This window comes from Patiria miniata, unplaced genomic scaffold (assembly GCF_015706575.1).
Source record: "Patiria miniata isolate m_02_andy unplaced genomic scaffold, ASM1570657v1 HiC_scaffold_13, whole genome shotgun sequence".
Taxonomy (NCBI): Eukaryota; Metazoa; Echinodermata; class Asteroidea; order Valvatida; family Asterinidae; genus Patiria; species Patiria miniata.
Genome location: NW_024037051.1, coordinates 1,652,436 through 1,667,761, shown reverse-complemented (window position 1 = coordinate 1,667,761; position 15,326 = coordinate 1,652,436). Strand labels below are relative to the sequence as shown.

Below are 15,326 nucleotides of genomic sequence, written 5' to 3'. Positions count from 1 at the left end.
GCCAGCCAGGCTACTCAAGGAATAGTTTGACTAGCCCACCGCTGTTTTGACTAGCATTTGGCTAGCGGGCTACCGCTAAAGTCAAACCCTGATATGGGGCATCATCAGCTTTAACTGCTTTAAGCAGAGAGATTCAAAAATTGTAGAACATATAGAAACAAAAGTGAAGTCTTTGCCTTTCGGAAAGATAGTAAACTGGACTTCAGAGAGTAATAATCATCAGTTCATAATTTAAGCAAAATTGCTAAGAAATATATTTTGTTAAACAAAAGCTTAGAACGTGTCAGAAAAGCAGCATGGGTCACGGGATTGTTTTCCTGGAGCTTAGTTTTTTTGGTTTTTTTGTTGCTTAGCCAAAACGTTAATGTAACGTTACAAAAACAGACCGAGGAAGACATAACCCAATGTGAGTACTTACATGTACAAATTATGTAATCGCCATTATGATAAGTGAATTTTATTTTGTTTAAATTCAGTTTAAATCACCAAAGTTTGGGAAAATATGAATATTTTAGTGTTGCTGCTTAAGGTCTGTCTGTAACCATGTACATTTAGTTTTTTTTGTGTGCTGAAAGCCGAAATCCTTAAAAAAAATTCAAAATTGAAAAGGTGCAATCTGTATTTATTATGCTTAATATTCATTTGTTGTTTACATGTTGGATTTTTTTTTGTAAGATAATATATGTTTTTGTAAGCCTTGGCAGCGCTATTAGAGACCTGTCACAATTTTATGCAATCCTGCTGTAAAACGATATATTTAATTAAGTAATTTGGTTTTTATATATTTTGAGTTGCTAAACAGAAAAAAGATAGACAACGAAATATCAACTTTATCTTATCCGCAAACATAGAGTGCATTGGTTAGTTACTTAGCCTACCAACGCCGATGATCCTTGTTCTGTTGTACACGGACAGGATATTCTTTAACCGTATCCTGATAGTTCGGGTTTATCACATCATTTTCCTCCAGCGTCTAATACTGAAATTTCATCCTCTGTCTCCTATCAATCTAAATTTTGGAAACAAGGCAGAATATTTGTAATAATCAATGATCGGGATACCCAGGATAGATAAGAAACTAATTAGGTAACGATAAATAGAATGAGGAATCATGTATGTGTAGATTCATGCACAATATAAATAAGTGTCTTTGAAGGACAGACAGTGACTTGTGTTTTTGTAAGCTGCCCAGTTGGGGTGCATCTTGTAATTCACGGAGTGAATTGAAATGCGTAGAACTGTAATTAATGTACATGTAACTTTTACACCATTACAGAAATGCTTGTACAATAGTTTTTTCGCACACAGCATTTTGTACACAGATATTAAGTCAACTCATAAATGCTGTCGTCAAATTTGATAGTATATTTTTATTCAACTCTTTCAAGTTAGTAGGGAAGCCCAAGTAAAACCCATATTCAATCTGAAAATTTGACCAAAACGACAAAAAAAGGTATTTGCACTATTCTGTGATGGCAGCAATTGCAAACCCTGTGGTGCTTGAGTGTGATGGATGTATACTTTCATTCATTCATGAATGTATACAATGTGTATACAATGTGTATACATTGTGTTAAGCGCTTGCAAAGTGCATTTTCTATACCCCTTTGTATTTAAAACCATTCCAATAACAGCCGCAACTCAGGTGTAAGGTCGATTTTGTACGGTGTCTTTGAACATGAATTACAGAAGCTGGCAGTTTCATCCCCAAATTGAATGCACGAATAATCAAACAACGAAAAGGAATATATTGACATGTAAGATGTGCTTAGTGGTTTAAGCGGTGGACAGGCTCCAGCCTTTCATTTTTATTGCCAAGTTGGAAAAGAATGTCACTTGTCACAAGTTGGAAAAGAATGTCATTGTCACAAGTAGCTCAGTTTTTTTGGGGAAAAAAGAGGCACGTATAAATGTATTCGTTGTGTCTTTATGGAAGATGTATGCCTAAAGAAGGCATTTTTTTTTTCGAAACCATGTTCGTACATGACTTACATAGATAGAAACGTAAATGTCAAATGTTTTAAGTGTAGAATGGAAATCGTAAAAGAAAAAGAGGCAGAGATTGCAGTCAGTATCTGAGACATTCAAATTAGTTTAGACAGATTTGTTCTAGAGTTACAAGCTTTAAACCATCTCTTTTTTTAATAACCACTGAAATAGAATCATTCTTCTTCAGAAGAGAACCACGGTACATGTACCGGAAGCAGTAAAATTTAGAACATGTTCCGTGGCTTGAAGAGTTGAAGTTACTGTCATTATATATTGTGCCTGCTTGAAATGTATATTTTTTGAATTTGTTAACTTTTTTTGAATTCTTTCATTAATACTTCACTCTTAACGAGCATCTGCTTATCAACTGTATGCCCAAGTAGTGGACTTTTCAAATGATTTCATCGTGCATGTCTTGTGTTAGGCTATGTGATTTTCAATAGGAATTGCAGTTGGTATCTGTGTGATAAATGTATTGTATTGTTCATATCAATATGTGTTCAGAAAAAAAATGGATTTTATTGATATATGTATTTAGGCAATTGGAGATGAGAGTCCTTTAAATGATTTGCTTTGAAAAATGGTAGGAAACACAAAACGATATCAGTTCTGTTTGTGTTTATGTATACATGTACATGTACAATGTAGTTGCCATTTTGTGTTCCTTACAAGGTAAAATATTGTGCTTTGACTATTTTCTCTTTTGTTTCTTTGTAAAGCAGTTGTATCTTCATTGATCAGACTTATTACTCATTAATTATGAAATAACAATAATCTACATACCTACATGTATTTTGATAACCTTTTCATAAGGCCAAAAAAAAAAAGTCTCCGGTTTCTGGTATGGAGCTTGCCCAAAAAGTGGTGCGGTGACGCGGCTTTTTTTTTTTTTTTTACCTGATTTTTTTGCTTTAAATGTGTGCTGATGACTGCAAATGGTGCCCGACTAAACTTAGTGCAAATATATGGGAGTCCAGAGAGGTCACATAAAGCTTATTCTCGACCATAACCTAATCTAAAAACACGTTAAAATTTTGCAGCAGCAGGATTCCAGTCAAACCAGTGAGTTTGGCGGTTTTGAGACATCATCTTTCATTGAAAAAAAAACTTTTTCATTTTGCCGACGCGCATGGCTACGGCGACGCGCGCGCATACCAGAAACCGGAGACTTTTTTTTTTTGGCCTAAAGTAAGGTTACCTTTTAAAGGGGAACAAGATTTTAATCCACTTCTTTGGAAGGGGTCTACTTATTAACTTATTAAAAATAGCTTTTTTCCCCCTTCTTTTGAATGAGGCGAGTGATAAAGATAAACAATCAGATTTACAAAATATTCTTTGAATGCTTTAAATAATAATTGTGTGCTTGGCCGGTTTAAAACACTATGTTAAGACCGGTTGGAGTCTGGATACTGATAATTACCCAAGCCGAAGGCAAGGGTAATTATCAGCATCCAGACTCCAACCGGTCTTAACATAGTGTTTAATACCGGCCAAGCACATATTTATTCCCATTCATAAATACCTTTTCGGTCAAAAAATCAAAAGTTTTCGGTCAAAAAATCAAAACGTTCAAAAACCTGCAGAACGCAGCTGTGCCGGTGTATTGTGAATTTAGGACTATGAAATACTCCCTCACTGGTAGTGTTGCGCATGCCTGAGGATTGTGAACGTTCAACCAATAAAACGGTAAAAGGCACCGGAATTCATAGGAGTCCAAATTTCATGCGACACTGGAAAAATGTTTAAGACCAGCCAGCCGGTCTTTATCAACTGTTAAAACCGGCCACGTGACTTGCTCTCGACCAACAGGAATGGGTAAACTGGCTTAGGTATTTATGAATCTGTAATTGTTGTCATAATAGATATAAATGAAATCGGTTTTGTAGGGTGCTGTTTTTTCTTTAAGCTACGCCTCAAGGAAGATGAAGATGATGTTGTATCATGTTGTATGTGTAAATCTCAACAGAGTTATACCCTGAATGTTGTGTTGCGTTAAATTCAGTGAAATCACTGTAACCATTCAATTGCAGTATTCATCCGCTGTAATCTCAGTTTTGATGACCATTCAGTGTACCTGTTGTGATTAGAACTGGCGTTATTAAGATGGTGTCTTGGTAAGCTGCAAATAAATCATTTAATGTAAATACAACATGTACATGTAATTCAAAGTGCAATTTTCAATTAACAGTGACATGTTGTTTGTTGGAAAGAAAATGTACTCTACTGTCTTGTGCCATCCTAATTATGGTTTGTGCTTTGTTGCATATAAACTCCTGATCAGGGGCTTGTAGTCAATTAGTGGACCACCTCGGTTCTGTGAAGAGCATGCACAGCAACAAGGGGAACATGGGAGAAAACAAGTGTGGTCAGACATTCTTATTCAAGTGCAGTGCTGTGCGGGGCTCCAAGTACATGTAGAAAGGGGAAGGGTTCATTGGGTGACTTGGGGACCTCATTTTCTGGAGGGGCACTGATGAATATGTCTTGACTTGGGGGAGGGGAGCTGACTCCTTGTGCTCTGTCGGTTACGCTATGGCTTTCGTGCAAGCAAACCATCCCCTGGTTATGGAAACATCATGGAAGGGAGTCTTGGTCCAACTTCCAAGACTGGATTTGGAGGAAAGAATGTTGCATCCTGACGCCACTTTTTGCATCATGTATTAGCTCAATGAAGCTCAGTCATTGCAAAAAATGTTGAAAAGACACGAATCTGTGACTGAGAAACATTTCCAATTTTGTTAGATAATTATTGTGAAAATGCACTCAACTCTCCATAGACTTCGTACCCAGCACAGAGATTGCGTCTGGATACTACATTCTTTCCGATTGAATTTTGCACCCCTAAAAGCAACTGGTTCCGATCATCAATGATAACCACGACCAAGCCACCGCAGTGGTAGGGGGCGCTAGATCTACTACCACTTAAATCATCCGATCTTATTCTTGTTGATAATGCCTTCTAGTCAGGGCCTGGTTGGATTGGAAACGAAATCCAGATGCAGTTCTGGACCAAAGGCCACTACCTGAAACGCAACGCTTTTGTTTTTTTTCAGTTGGCTTTTTGCGTTCAAGGTAAACTTTACATGAAGTATACTGGAAGCTACGTTGACCAATACTTGTTTCATGAAGAAATTTAAAAAAAGAGGCAGTGTTCACTATTAGGTTTACACGCAAGTTACAGTTAGACCTTTTATTTAAAACAATTTAAGTTTTGCCATATATGCCATCAACTTTTTCCCTTCACCCCACCCACACCAATCTAGACCACCCTAACCCCACACCACAAAGGTTGTGTATACTTTACTATACTAAAACAATTTTGATTGTTTGAGACCCCCCAATAAAAGGCATTTACCCCTCCCTGTAAAGGCTAGCCCCATAAATGTGGCCGATTTACTGGACTACTTCCGTAAATATCGAAAACACCCGAGCCAAAATGTTAACGGAAACTGCTTTCGAGAAACTTCCAACCGGATACGGGGGCGGCCGGTGGAATGTTGCCCTTTATCTCATACCTGACTAATAGGTGCCTAATATGACTAATGAAACAGGGTAGATTTTGGCAGCTGAGATTTATTGGCCACCTCTTTCGCTTGCCTGATGTGGGAACTATGTAAGCTATGCCCTATGCATGTATTATGTTCCCTGTCTTGACAAACTAGGATGTCCATCTTTACACACACAGTGCCTGGTTGGAGCAGCAGGTCCATGATGCTTGTGCAAGAAGGTAGGCCGGGATATCCAGCTTAACGCTGGATCGGAGTGTATGAACTCAGAGAGATTGTGGTCGCCTCCTCCGCAGGAGAATGATGATGAATGACGATCAGAACGTCATTCATGCATTTATCCTGGGAGAGTTTCCGAGATCTCAAACCCCTGTACAAAAAAGATCCATATATGCTAAAAAGTTGATTTTTTCCTCCCGCAAGATGCTTTTTAAGGTTGTGGATCCTGATGATATACTTGAGTTTATGAGTTAGAAGATTCGTTTTTTTCCAATCCAAAAACGTGAAGATGTTACGATATTTTTAGTAGTTACGTTTCACTCCTAAACTAGGAGCTTCGTCAGACTGGCAACCATGTCCAATGCTCAACTGCCTTTTATACCCTTTCTTGGTCGTCACAGAGGGCGTAAGCGGGCGTGGCTTGGACAAGTTGGTCATACAGCTTGTATGCCCCGTCTTCTTTATTGAGTGTTCTTTACTGAGTAACAACTTCACGTTTTTGGATTGGAAAAAAAACCGAATCGCCTAACATATGTTTCACCAACAATCCAGATGAACGTATTTAAATACTTGAGTTTATTTTGTCTCGTACATCCTTTCGACTGATTTCTCATCCTTGGCATCATTGAATCACAATTACTTCAAGCATCCATAATGCTCATTGTAGAATACAGACCTCCCATTCAGTTGTTAATTTCTGCCTAGTGTTTTGTGACCTCATGCTGGCCTTTTCAGCTCAGAACAAAATACCCCTTAAACCCTTTATTTAAAAACCAAAACTGCGACGGAAAGAAAGGAGCAAAATATTCAAATTAAAATCAAATTAGCAACTTGATGACAAGTGCCTCTCCTGCTGCTAGAGAGATTCCATTCATCTCCTGCAGGTTCCCGTTACGATCCATATTGCTACTGACTTCAATGACCCCCGTGTCGCCCTCGGCTTTCAACATCATCTCCTCTAAAGCAGCGGAGTAGTCATCAGTCGACTCAGAAGTACCAGCGTTGACAATGATTAGGAAGGAATTAAGGCCCGGTGTATCAGGTATGCGAAGGAAGGAGAAGATCTTTTCAGTCACGACGACGTACTTGAGGTGGTTGGTTTGGAAGGCGGGCGCGTCTTTCCGGAGTGCTGCTAATTTCGTGTAGAGTGCCAACGCGGAGGTGTTATCTGCCTTTTGGTCAGCAACGTTGATTCCTGAGAGATAGTTCTGGTTGACAGGAAGCCATGTATCTCCGATAGTGGTGCTGAAGCCAGCATGAGATGACCTGTCCCATTGCATTGGAGAACGTTCGGGGTCTCGCGTGTACTCCTTCCAATGGTTGGGGTTGTTTTTGGCAAACGGATCCCGGCTTTCGTTGTAAGTGACCCAGATGTCCCCCATAGCTATCTCATCACCATAGTAGGTTTTGGGAGTTCCGGGGAGAAGGAGCTCAAGAACGTTTAAGGCTCGAGCGTAGTTGGCCCCTATACGATGAGGGATACGAAAATTGTCGTGGTTACAGATGATCCAGTTTGGCCATTTACCCGACGGCAAGTCTTTCATCCAATCATTGACCAGCTCGAATATTTTTGTCCCAGAGAGGTTCTCCCTCTTCAGTTGAGTCAAGACATAGTTGAAGGGAAAATCTGCTTCAGGTCGTTCCGGGGTTCCGTAGTATGGGAGGAGTGCCTTATGAGTATCGTAAGTCTCCGTTGCCATGAAACGGTAGTTTGGTTCCCCGCTGTACTTGTCCAAGACTCTTCGCCACACGTACATTAATTCGTGTACCTCGGGGAGATCAGCCGTTTTGTTGTGGATAAGGCTGTGATACTGGGGTCGCTCGCCTGGTATCGGCGTGTAGTCGGGGTTTATTGGTTCGTCCTCCAGGTCTTCGCTTTCGTAAATGTGTCTGATTGCATCCACCCGAATACCGTCTACGCCTTTTTCTAGCCAGAATTGTAGGACGCCTATTATCTCCAATTGAACAGCGGGATCACGGTGGTTCAGATCCGGCTGCTTTTTGAGGAACTGATGAAGATAGAACTGTTGTCTCTCTGGTACCCACTCCCATACTGTACCTCCTAGCAGACCCACCCAGTTATTCGGAATGCATTTCTCTGGTGGATCAGAACAATTTTTCTTCGGGTCTACCCACACGTAGTAATCTCTGTATCGGTTGGTGCTGTCTTTGTTTTTCTTGCTCTCGACAAACCACGGATGCTGATCGCTGGTGTGATTGGGCACAAAATCCATCACGAGTTTAAGGCCAAGCCGGTGTGCCTTACTGATCAGCTCATCGAAATCAGCCATGGTACCAAATATGGGATCTATATCTTTGAAGTCAGCCACATCATAGCCAAAGTCGGCCATGGGCGACTTGTAGACGGGATTCAACCATATGGTGCCTACCCCAATGTCGTTGAAGTACTCCAGACGGGACGTGATACCAGCCAGATCCCCCACACCATCACCGTCTGAGTCCATGAAGGAACGCGGGTAGATCTGGTACACGATCGTGTCCTTCCACCATTCATTCCATCTAAATCCAACAACCGTGTTTGATATAAACACGAACAGAAGAAAAGCGTGCTTTGCTGCCATGATGACTTTCGAGTGAAAACAAAATTATTTTAGTCATTGGTTTATTTTATGTTTCAATGCAGTCGTATGTTTACTAGTTTATCGTAAAAGTGATCATATTCACTTGTTATTCGGTGTAAACTGATCCATCTGGACGTCAAACTCTAGACGCGGCAACTCTAGACGTGAGGTATCTGGAATTGAAGGCGACCGTCTGGTAAATCCGTTGCGCAGTTTTGGAAGGTTGAACAGCTAATATTATTTACACACGAGCAACCCATCCCAAACAGGATCAACGTCTGGGAGACGATCGGGTTCAATCTCCCGTGGTAATTCTTTCCGTCATGCGCTCAGAGGGTGATGAGTTAAAGGATAAGTGGTGCGCGCGTGCGTTGTCAATTATATCAATTTCTAACCACCTCGTGTCTAGAGTTTCGGTTTTGTAGGCCTGAATTGCAAGCCGCGCGCTTCTTAAATGGATCGGTTAAATAACCACATTGAAACCACACAATATATATACCATAGGCCTATACAGGTTTGAGTACAATTATTTAAAAGTCACCATGGCAGTCATGCACGCTGTTCTTCTGTTCGTGTTCATTCAGACCTTTCCTGTGGGAGTTACATTAAACGAATGGTGGAAGGACACGATCGTGTACCAGATCTACCCGCGTTCCTTCATGGACTCAGACGGTGATGGTGTGGGGGATCTGGCTGGTATCACGTCCCGTCTGGAGTACTTCAACGACATTGGGGTAGGCACCATATGGTTGAATCCCGTGTACAAGTCGCCCATGGCCGACTTTGGCTATGATGTGGCCGACTTCAAAGATATTGATCCCATATTTGGTACCATGGCTGATTTCGATGAGCTGATCAGTAAGGCACACCGGCTAGGCCTTAAAGTCGTGATGGATTTTGTCCCCAATCACACCAGCGATCAGCATCCATGGTTTATCGAGAGCAAGAAAAACAAAGACAGCACCAACCGATACAGAGATTACTACGTGTGGGTAGACCCGAAGAAAAATTGTTCTGATCCTCCAGAGAAATGCATTCCGAACAACTGGGTGGATCTACTGGGCGGTACGGTGTGGGAGTGGGTACAAGAAAGACAACAGTTCTATCTGCACCAGTTCCTTAACATTCAACCAGACCTTAATTATCGCAATCCCGTCGTACATTTGGAGATGATCAACGTACTACGATTCTGGCTGGAGAAAGGCGTAGACGGATTTCGTGTCGATGCAGTCAGACATATGTACGAAAGCGAAGACCTGCAGGATGAACCAATCAATCCCGATTACTCGTCGATACGGAGCGGACATGTCGCGTATGGCAGCCTTGTTCATAGCAAGACGTTTGATCAACCTGAAGTCCACGACCTTATCTACGAATGGCGAAGAGTCTTGAACGAATACAGCATGCAATCAAACTACCGCTTCTTGACAATTGAAACTAATGACACTTACGAGATACTCCTCCCATACTACGGAACTCCGAGTCGTCCTGAGGCAGATTTTCCTTTCAACTATGGACTGACTGCACTCAGCATGGAGACATTTACTGGGAGCAAAGTTCACCAATTGGTCAATGATTGGATGAAGGACCAACCACATGATAAATGGCCAAACTGGGTAACCGGTAATCATGACTGTTTTCGCGTCGCTGATCGTGTGGGGATCCAGTACGCACGGGCTTTGAACGTCTTGAATCTGCTTCTTCCAGGAACCCCTAAAACCTACTACGGAGAAGAGATAGGTATGATGAATACTTGGGTCCCATTCAGCAAATCACAGGATTCTTATGCAGCCATTGATCCTAGCCACTGGAAGGAGTACACACGAGACCCAGAACGTTCTCCAATGCAATGGGACAGGTCATCTCATGCTGGCTTCAGCACCACTATCGGAGATACATGGCTTCCTGTCAACCAGAACTACCTCTCAGGAATCAACGTTGCTGACCAAAAGGCAGATAACACCTCCGCGTTGGCACTCTACAAGAAATTAGCAGCACTCCGGAAAGACGAGCCCGCCTTCCAAACCAACCACCTCAACTACGTCGTCGTGACTGAAAAGATCTTCTCCTTCCTTCGCATGCCTGATACACCGGGCCTTGGTTCCTTCCTAGTCATCATCAACGCTGGTACTTCTGAGTCGACTGATGACTACTCCGCAGCTTTGATGGAAGGTCACCAGTTGAAGATGGAAGGAAACATCGGGACCATCACAGTCAGTAGTAACATGGATCGAGACGGGGTGTCTCAAGACATGAGCAAGGTCTCTGTCGCAAAAGGCGAAGCACTCGTTGTCAAATGCTTTTGTTGATTTTAACATGAGTCCAGATCTGAAAAGCGAGGCTCTATCGAACTGTACGTTTATAAAGTCCGTTTTCACAGCTTTAAAGCACGAGAGGCAAATTGACAAATTCTTCTTTTAAGTAATGTTACCTGATTTTATGGCAAATACAGCATTTCATTTTATTATCATCTACTCAATACTTTGTGGTTTTATGATTATATAATTTCACCCGATCGGTTTTTTTTTGAGAAGGTAGTAAATCATAGGTCAAGCTATTTACTTTAACAGAAAATATTGGGTTAAAAAGGCTTTATCTGGTGGCAAGGGTTTAGTCTGTGTGTTTCAGAGCACGGTCAAGTTCCCGACGCACCTAAGTGGGAGTCGAACGTACGTGTTGGCCTCTGCTTTTCTGGAGCTATCATTGGGTCGCTTTTATTAAATTCTTCTTTCGCTCCACGAAGTGACGTATTCTGTGCATAAAGTCAATGGTCGATCCAGCACTTGGATGGTGCACCCGAAAATAGACATAGTTATAACGTCATACATCGGTAATGGGCTGCAATAACCTACTCACATTCACTGCATTATCAAGTGGAGGACACCCCCTCCCCTCCCCCGTGACATTTTGATATTTTTTTAAAAGGGAAATCAGCACCTCACATCTGATATACCAATAGTAACTCTCTTCCCTACCGGCGATGCTGGAATACGTACAGTGCCACCTAATGTGTGAAAGTGCTCAAAACTGTCCGATTTTAACACTGTCCCCAATAGTGAGATGGAGCCACTCTCCCTCCACCCCTTACAAAAACTACAAAATTACAAAAACTGTATGCTAAAATTGCCCTTACTGCGTTGCTTTGTCACTGTTAGTTCATGCATCTAAATCTGTTTAGCTTACATATTTGAGTGGGCGTGTCCCTCAGTTACTGCATGGCAATGGTAGATTATGATTAATTGGGCTATTAGCTTTGTGCACTTTTTCAATTGTTTACTATGATTATTGTACTCTCGGTTGATCAAGTCCTATAAAAGGCAGAACGGGATTTATTGAACCCCACTTCTAGAACTTCTATCCTCCTGGCTTGAGGGGAGGTGGGACCAATAGAAGTCAAAGTAGTTTCATGTTTTCAATTTGTTTGGGTGTGATCCACTACAATCCCCAATCTACTTAGTTTATCCGACCAGTCTACTACAAAGGTCATCCACATCATCCACCTAGTCCACCTCATCCACTTAGTCCACCCAATCCCGCAAGGTAACCTGCCTAGTCTATACCAATCCACAAGGTAACCCACCTAGTCTACCCAGTCCATTAGGTATCCCCACAGTCCACCCATTCCAACCTGTCAACGAGGAAATCCACTCTTCCCCTTAGTAAATTCACTTGCTGGGCCCTACTGTAAAAAACGGGACATCTAATCATCAATAAGAAGTGCATACCGGGGCCATCAACCGCAGGGATTGAACGTCATTGGACATTATTCCAGGGCAGGAACGTTAAAGATATAGTCCATCATTTGTAATTTGTGCATTTTGTTCGTTTGAAGCAACAAAAGTGTTCAAAATCTAATGAAGGAAACTGAACAACTAACCTGCTGAAGTTTCAGCTCAGCTTCAGCTGATATATTCTGCGAAAAAACAGCATTCTAGGATCTCAATTTCCAATCAAAAGTTGCTGAACCATGTTTTGAATTGGGCCTGAATTCAGCGTCCGAGACACGTTCTCACTGAGCCGATTGCAGCTATACGCGATCAGGGGCGGATCCAGAAATTTTCGCGGGGGGGGGGGTTTCATCAGCAAAAAAATCTGAAAATGTACGAGGTTTTTTTCTCCGGACACTTGGCCTCCGTAAAATCAAGGGGGGGGGGGGCCCTAGTACCGTATTTCAATAGGGGGCGCTGTTCAAATTCGACCATTATTAGCACTAGATTACAGAATAGTGTACCGTATTTTAAACAGGCAGACGTTATACCAGTATAATTTTTTTTTTTGGGGGGGGGGTGTAACAGAAGGGGGGGTTTCGACTTATTTTTTTGGAATTTGTATGGAAAAAAAGACCCCCAAACCCCCCCTCTGGATCCGCGCCTGGCGATGTCGCGCACTGATCCGACGAATTATAGCAACCGCGCGCGCGTGTGCGTCGTGTCAATGCTTGCGCCCGCGACACGAGCTTCGTATATCGCCGTCTAAAGGTACCTTAACCTGGGAAGTTCTGCACAAACTATACCTTGTTCGGAAGCTTATGATCAGGCCAACAAGCTGGCAAATGGACAGGTCTTGAAACCAAGTGGTTGAGGAGAAAATTCAAGATATAGCGCATCAATGCCAGTAGTAACAGCAATGCCTGCAAGCGCCCGCGACACGAGCTTCGTATATCGCGGTCTAAAGGTACCTTAATCTGGGAAGTTCTGCACAAACTATACCTTGTTCGGAAGCTTGTGATAAGGCCACCACGCTGGCGAAAGGACACGTCTTGAAACTGAGTGGTGGTGGAGAAAATTTAAGATATAGCGCATCAATGCCAGTAGTACCCCTATGTGCAGTCAGTCTAACAGCAATGCCTGCAAGCGCCAACGACACGAACTTCGTATATCGCGGTCTAAAGGTACCTTAACCTGGGAAGTTCTGCACAAACTATACCTTGTTCGGAAGCTTGTGATGAGGCAAACAAGCCGGCAAAAGGACAGGTCTTGAAACCCAGTGGTTGCGGTAAAATTTTAAGATATAGCGCATTAATGCCAGTAGTACCCCTATGTGCAGTCAGTCTAACAGCAATGCCTGCAAGCGCCCGCGACACGAACTTCGTATATCGCGGTCTAAAGGAACCTTAACCTGGGAAGTTCTGCACAAACTATACCTTGTTCGGAAGCTTGTGATAAGGCCAACAGGCTGGCGAAAGGACACGTCTTAAAACCAAGTGGTGGCGGACAATTCAAGATATAGCGCATCAATGCAAGTAGTACCCATATGTGCAATCAGTCTAACAGCAATGCCTGCAAGCGCCCGCGACACGAACTTCGTATCTTGCGGTGTAAAGGTACCTTAACCTTGCAATTTCATCACAAACTATACCTTGTTCAGAAGCTTGTGATCAGGCCACCACGCTGGCGAAACGACAGGTCTTAAAACCAAGTGGTGGCGGAGACAATTCAAGATATAGCGCATCAATGCCAGTAGTACCCATATGTGCAATCAGTCTAACAGCAATGCCTGCAAGCGCCCGCGACACGAACTTCGTATATCGCTGTCTAAAGGTACCTTAACCTGGGAAGTTCGGCACAAACTATACCTTGTTCGGAAGCTTGTGATAAGGCCAACAAGCTGGCAAAAGGACAGGTCTTGAAACCCAGTGGTTGCGGTAAAAATTTAAGATATAGCGCATCAATGCCAGTAGTACCCCTATGTGCAGTCAGTCTAACAGCAATGCCTGCAAGCGCCCGCGACACGAACTTCGTATATCGCGGTCTAAAGGTACCTTAACCTGAGAAGTTCTGCACAAACTATACCTTGTTCGGAAGCTTGTGATAAGGCCAACAGGCTGGCGAAAGGACACGTCTTGAAACCAAGTGGTTGCGGAGACAATTCAAGATATAGCGCATCAATGCCAGTAGTACCCCTATGTGCAGTCAGTCTAACTGCAATGCCTGCAAGCGCCCACGACACGAGCTTCGTATATCGCGGTCTAAAGGTACCTTAACCTGGGAAGTTCTGCACAAACTATACCTTGTTCGGAAGCTTGTGATAAGGCCACCACGCTGGCGAAAGGACACGTCTTGAAACCAAGTGGTGGCGGAGACAATTCAAGATATATCGCATCAATGCCAGTAGTACCCCTATGTGCAGTCAGTCTAACTGCAATGCCTGCAAGCGCCCGCGACACGAGCTTCGTATATCGCGGTCTAAAGGTACCTTAATCTGGGAAGTTCTGCACAAACTATACCTTGTTCGGAAGCTGGTGATAAGGCCACCACGCTGGCGAAAGGACACGTCTTGAAATTGAGTGGTGGTGGAGAAAATTTAAGATATAGCGCATCAATGCCAGTAGTAGCCCTATGTGCAGTCAGTCTAACAGCAATGCCTGCAAGCGCCCGCGACACGAACTTCGTATATCGCGGTCTAAAGATACCTTAACCTGAGAAGTTCTGCACAAACTATACCTTGTTCGGAAGCTTGTGATGAGGCAAACAAGCTGGCAAAAGGACAGGTCTTGAAACCCACTGGTTGCGGTAAAAATTTTAAGATATAGCGCATTAATGCCAGTAGTACCCCTATGTGCAGTCAGTCTAACAGCAATGCCTGCAAGCGCCCGCGACACGAACTTCGTATATCGCGGTCTAAAGAAACCTTAACCTGGGAAGTTCTGCACAAACTATACCTTGTTCGGAAGCTTGTGATCAGGCCACCACGCTGGCGAAAGGACACGTCTTAAAACCAAGTGGTGGCGGAGACAATTCAAGATATAGCGCATCAATGCCAGTAGTACCCATATGTGCAATCAGTCTAACAGCAATGCCTGCAAGCGCCCGCGACACGAACTTCGTATATTGCGGTGTAAAGGTACCTTAACCTTGCAATTTCATCACAAACTATACCTTGTTCAGAAGCTTGTGGTGAGGCCAACAAGCTGGCGAAACAACAGGTCTTGAAACCCAGTGGTTGCGGAGACAATTCAAGATATAGCGCATCAATGCCAGTAGTACCCATATGTGCAATCAGTCTAACAGCAATGCCTGCAAGCGCCCGC

General features: G+C 42.9%; 2 protein-coding genes across 2 annotated transcripts; one reads left to right on the top strand and one right to left on the bottom strand.

Moving 5' to 3' along the window:
- Positions 1-5,903: 5,903 nt before the first annotated feature.
- LOC119719155 (neutral and basic amino acid transport protein rBAT-like) lies at positions 5,904-8,303 on the bottom strand. Its single transcript, XM_038188489.1, has one exon. It carries the CDS (start codon positions 8,294-8,296, stop codon positions 6,533-6,535), a length of 1,764 nt encoding a protein of 587 aa, XP_038044417.1. The 5' UTR covers positions 8,297-8,303; the 3' UTR covers positions 5,904-6,532.
- Positions 8,304-8,762: 459 nt separating this feature from the next.
- LOC119721473 (alpha-glucosidase-like) lies at positions 8,763-10,605 on the top strand. Its single transcript, XM_038191553.1, has one exon. The coding sequence runs from the start codon at positions 8,839-8,841 to the stop codon at positions 10,603-10,605; it is 1,767 nt and encodes a 588-aa protein (XP_038047481.1). The 5' UTR covers positions 8,763-8,838.
- Positions 10,606-15,326: the final 4,721 nt, after the last annotated feature.

What these genes read in the sequence shown, in the direction of transcription:
- LOC119719155 (XM_038188489.1), bottom strand. Translation starts at nt 8,296, where the DNA reads ATGGCAGCAAAGCACGCTTTTCTTCTGTTCGTGTTTATATCAAACACG.
- LOC119721473 (XM_038191553.1), top strand. Translation starts at nt 8,839, where the DNA reads ATGGCAGTCATGCACGCTGTTCTTCTGTTCGTGTTCATTCAGACCTTT.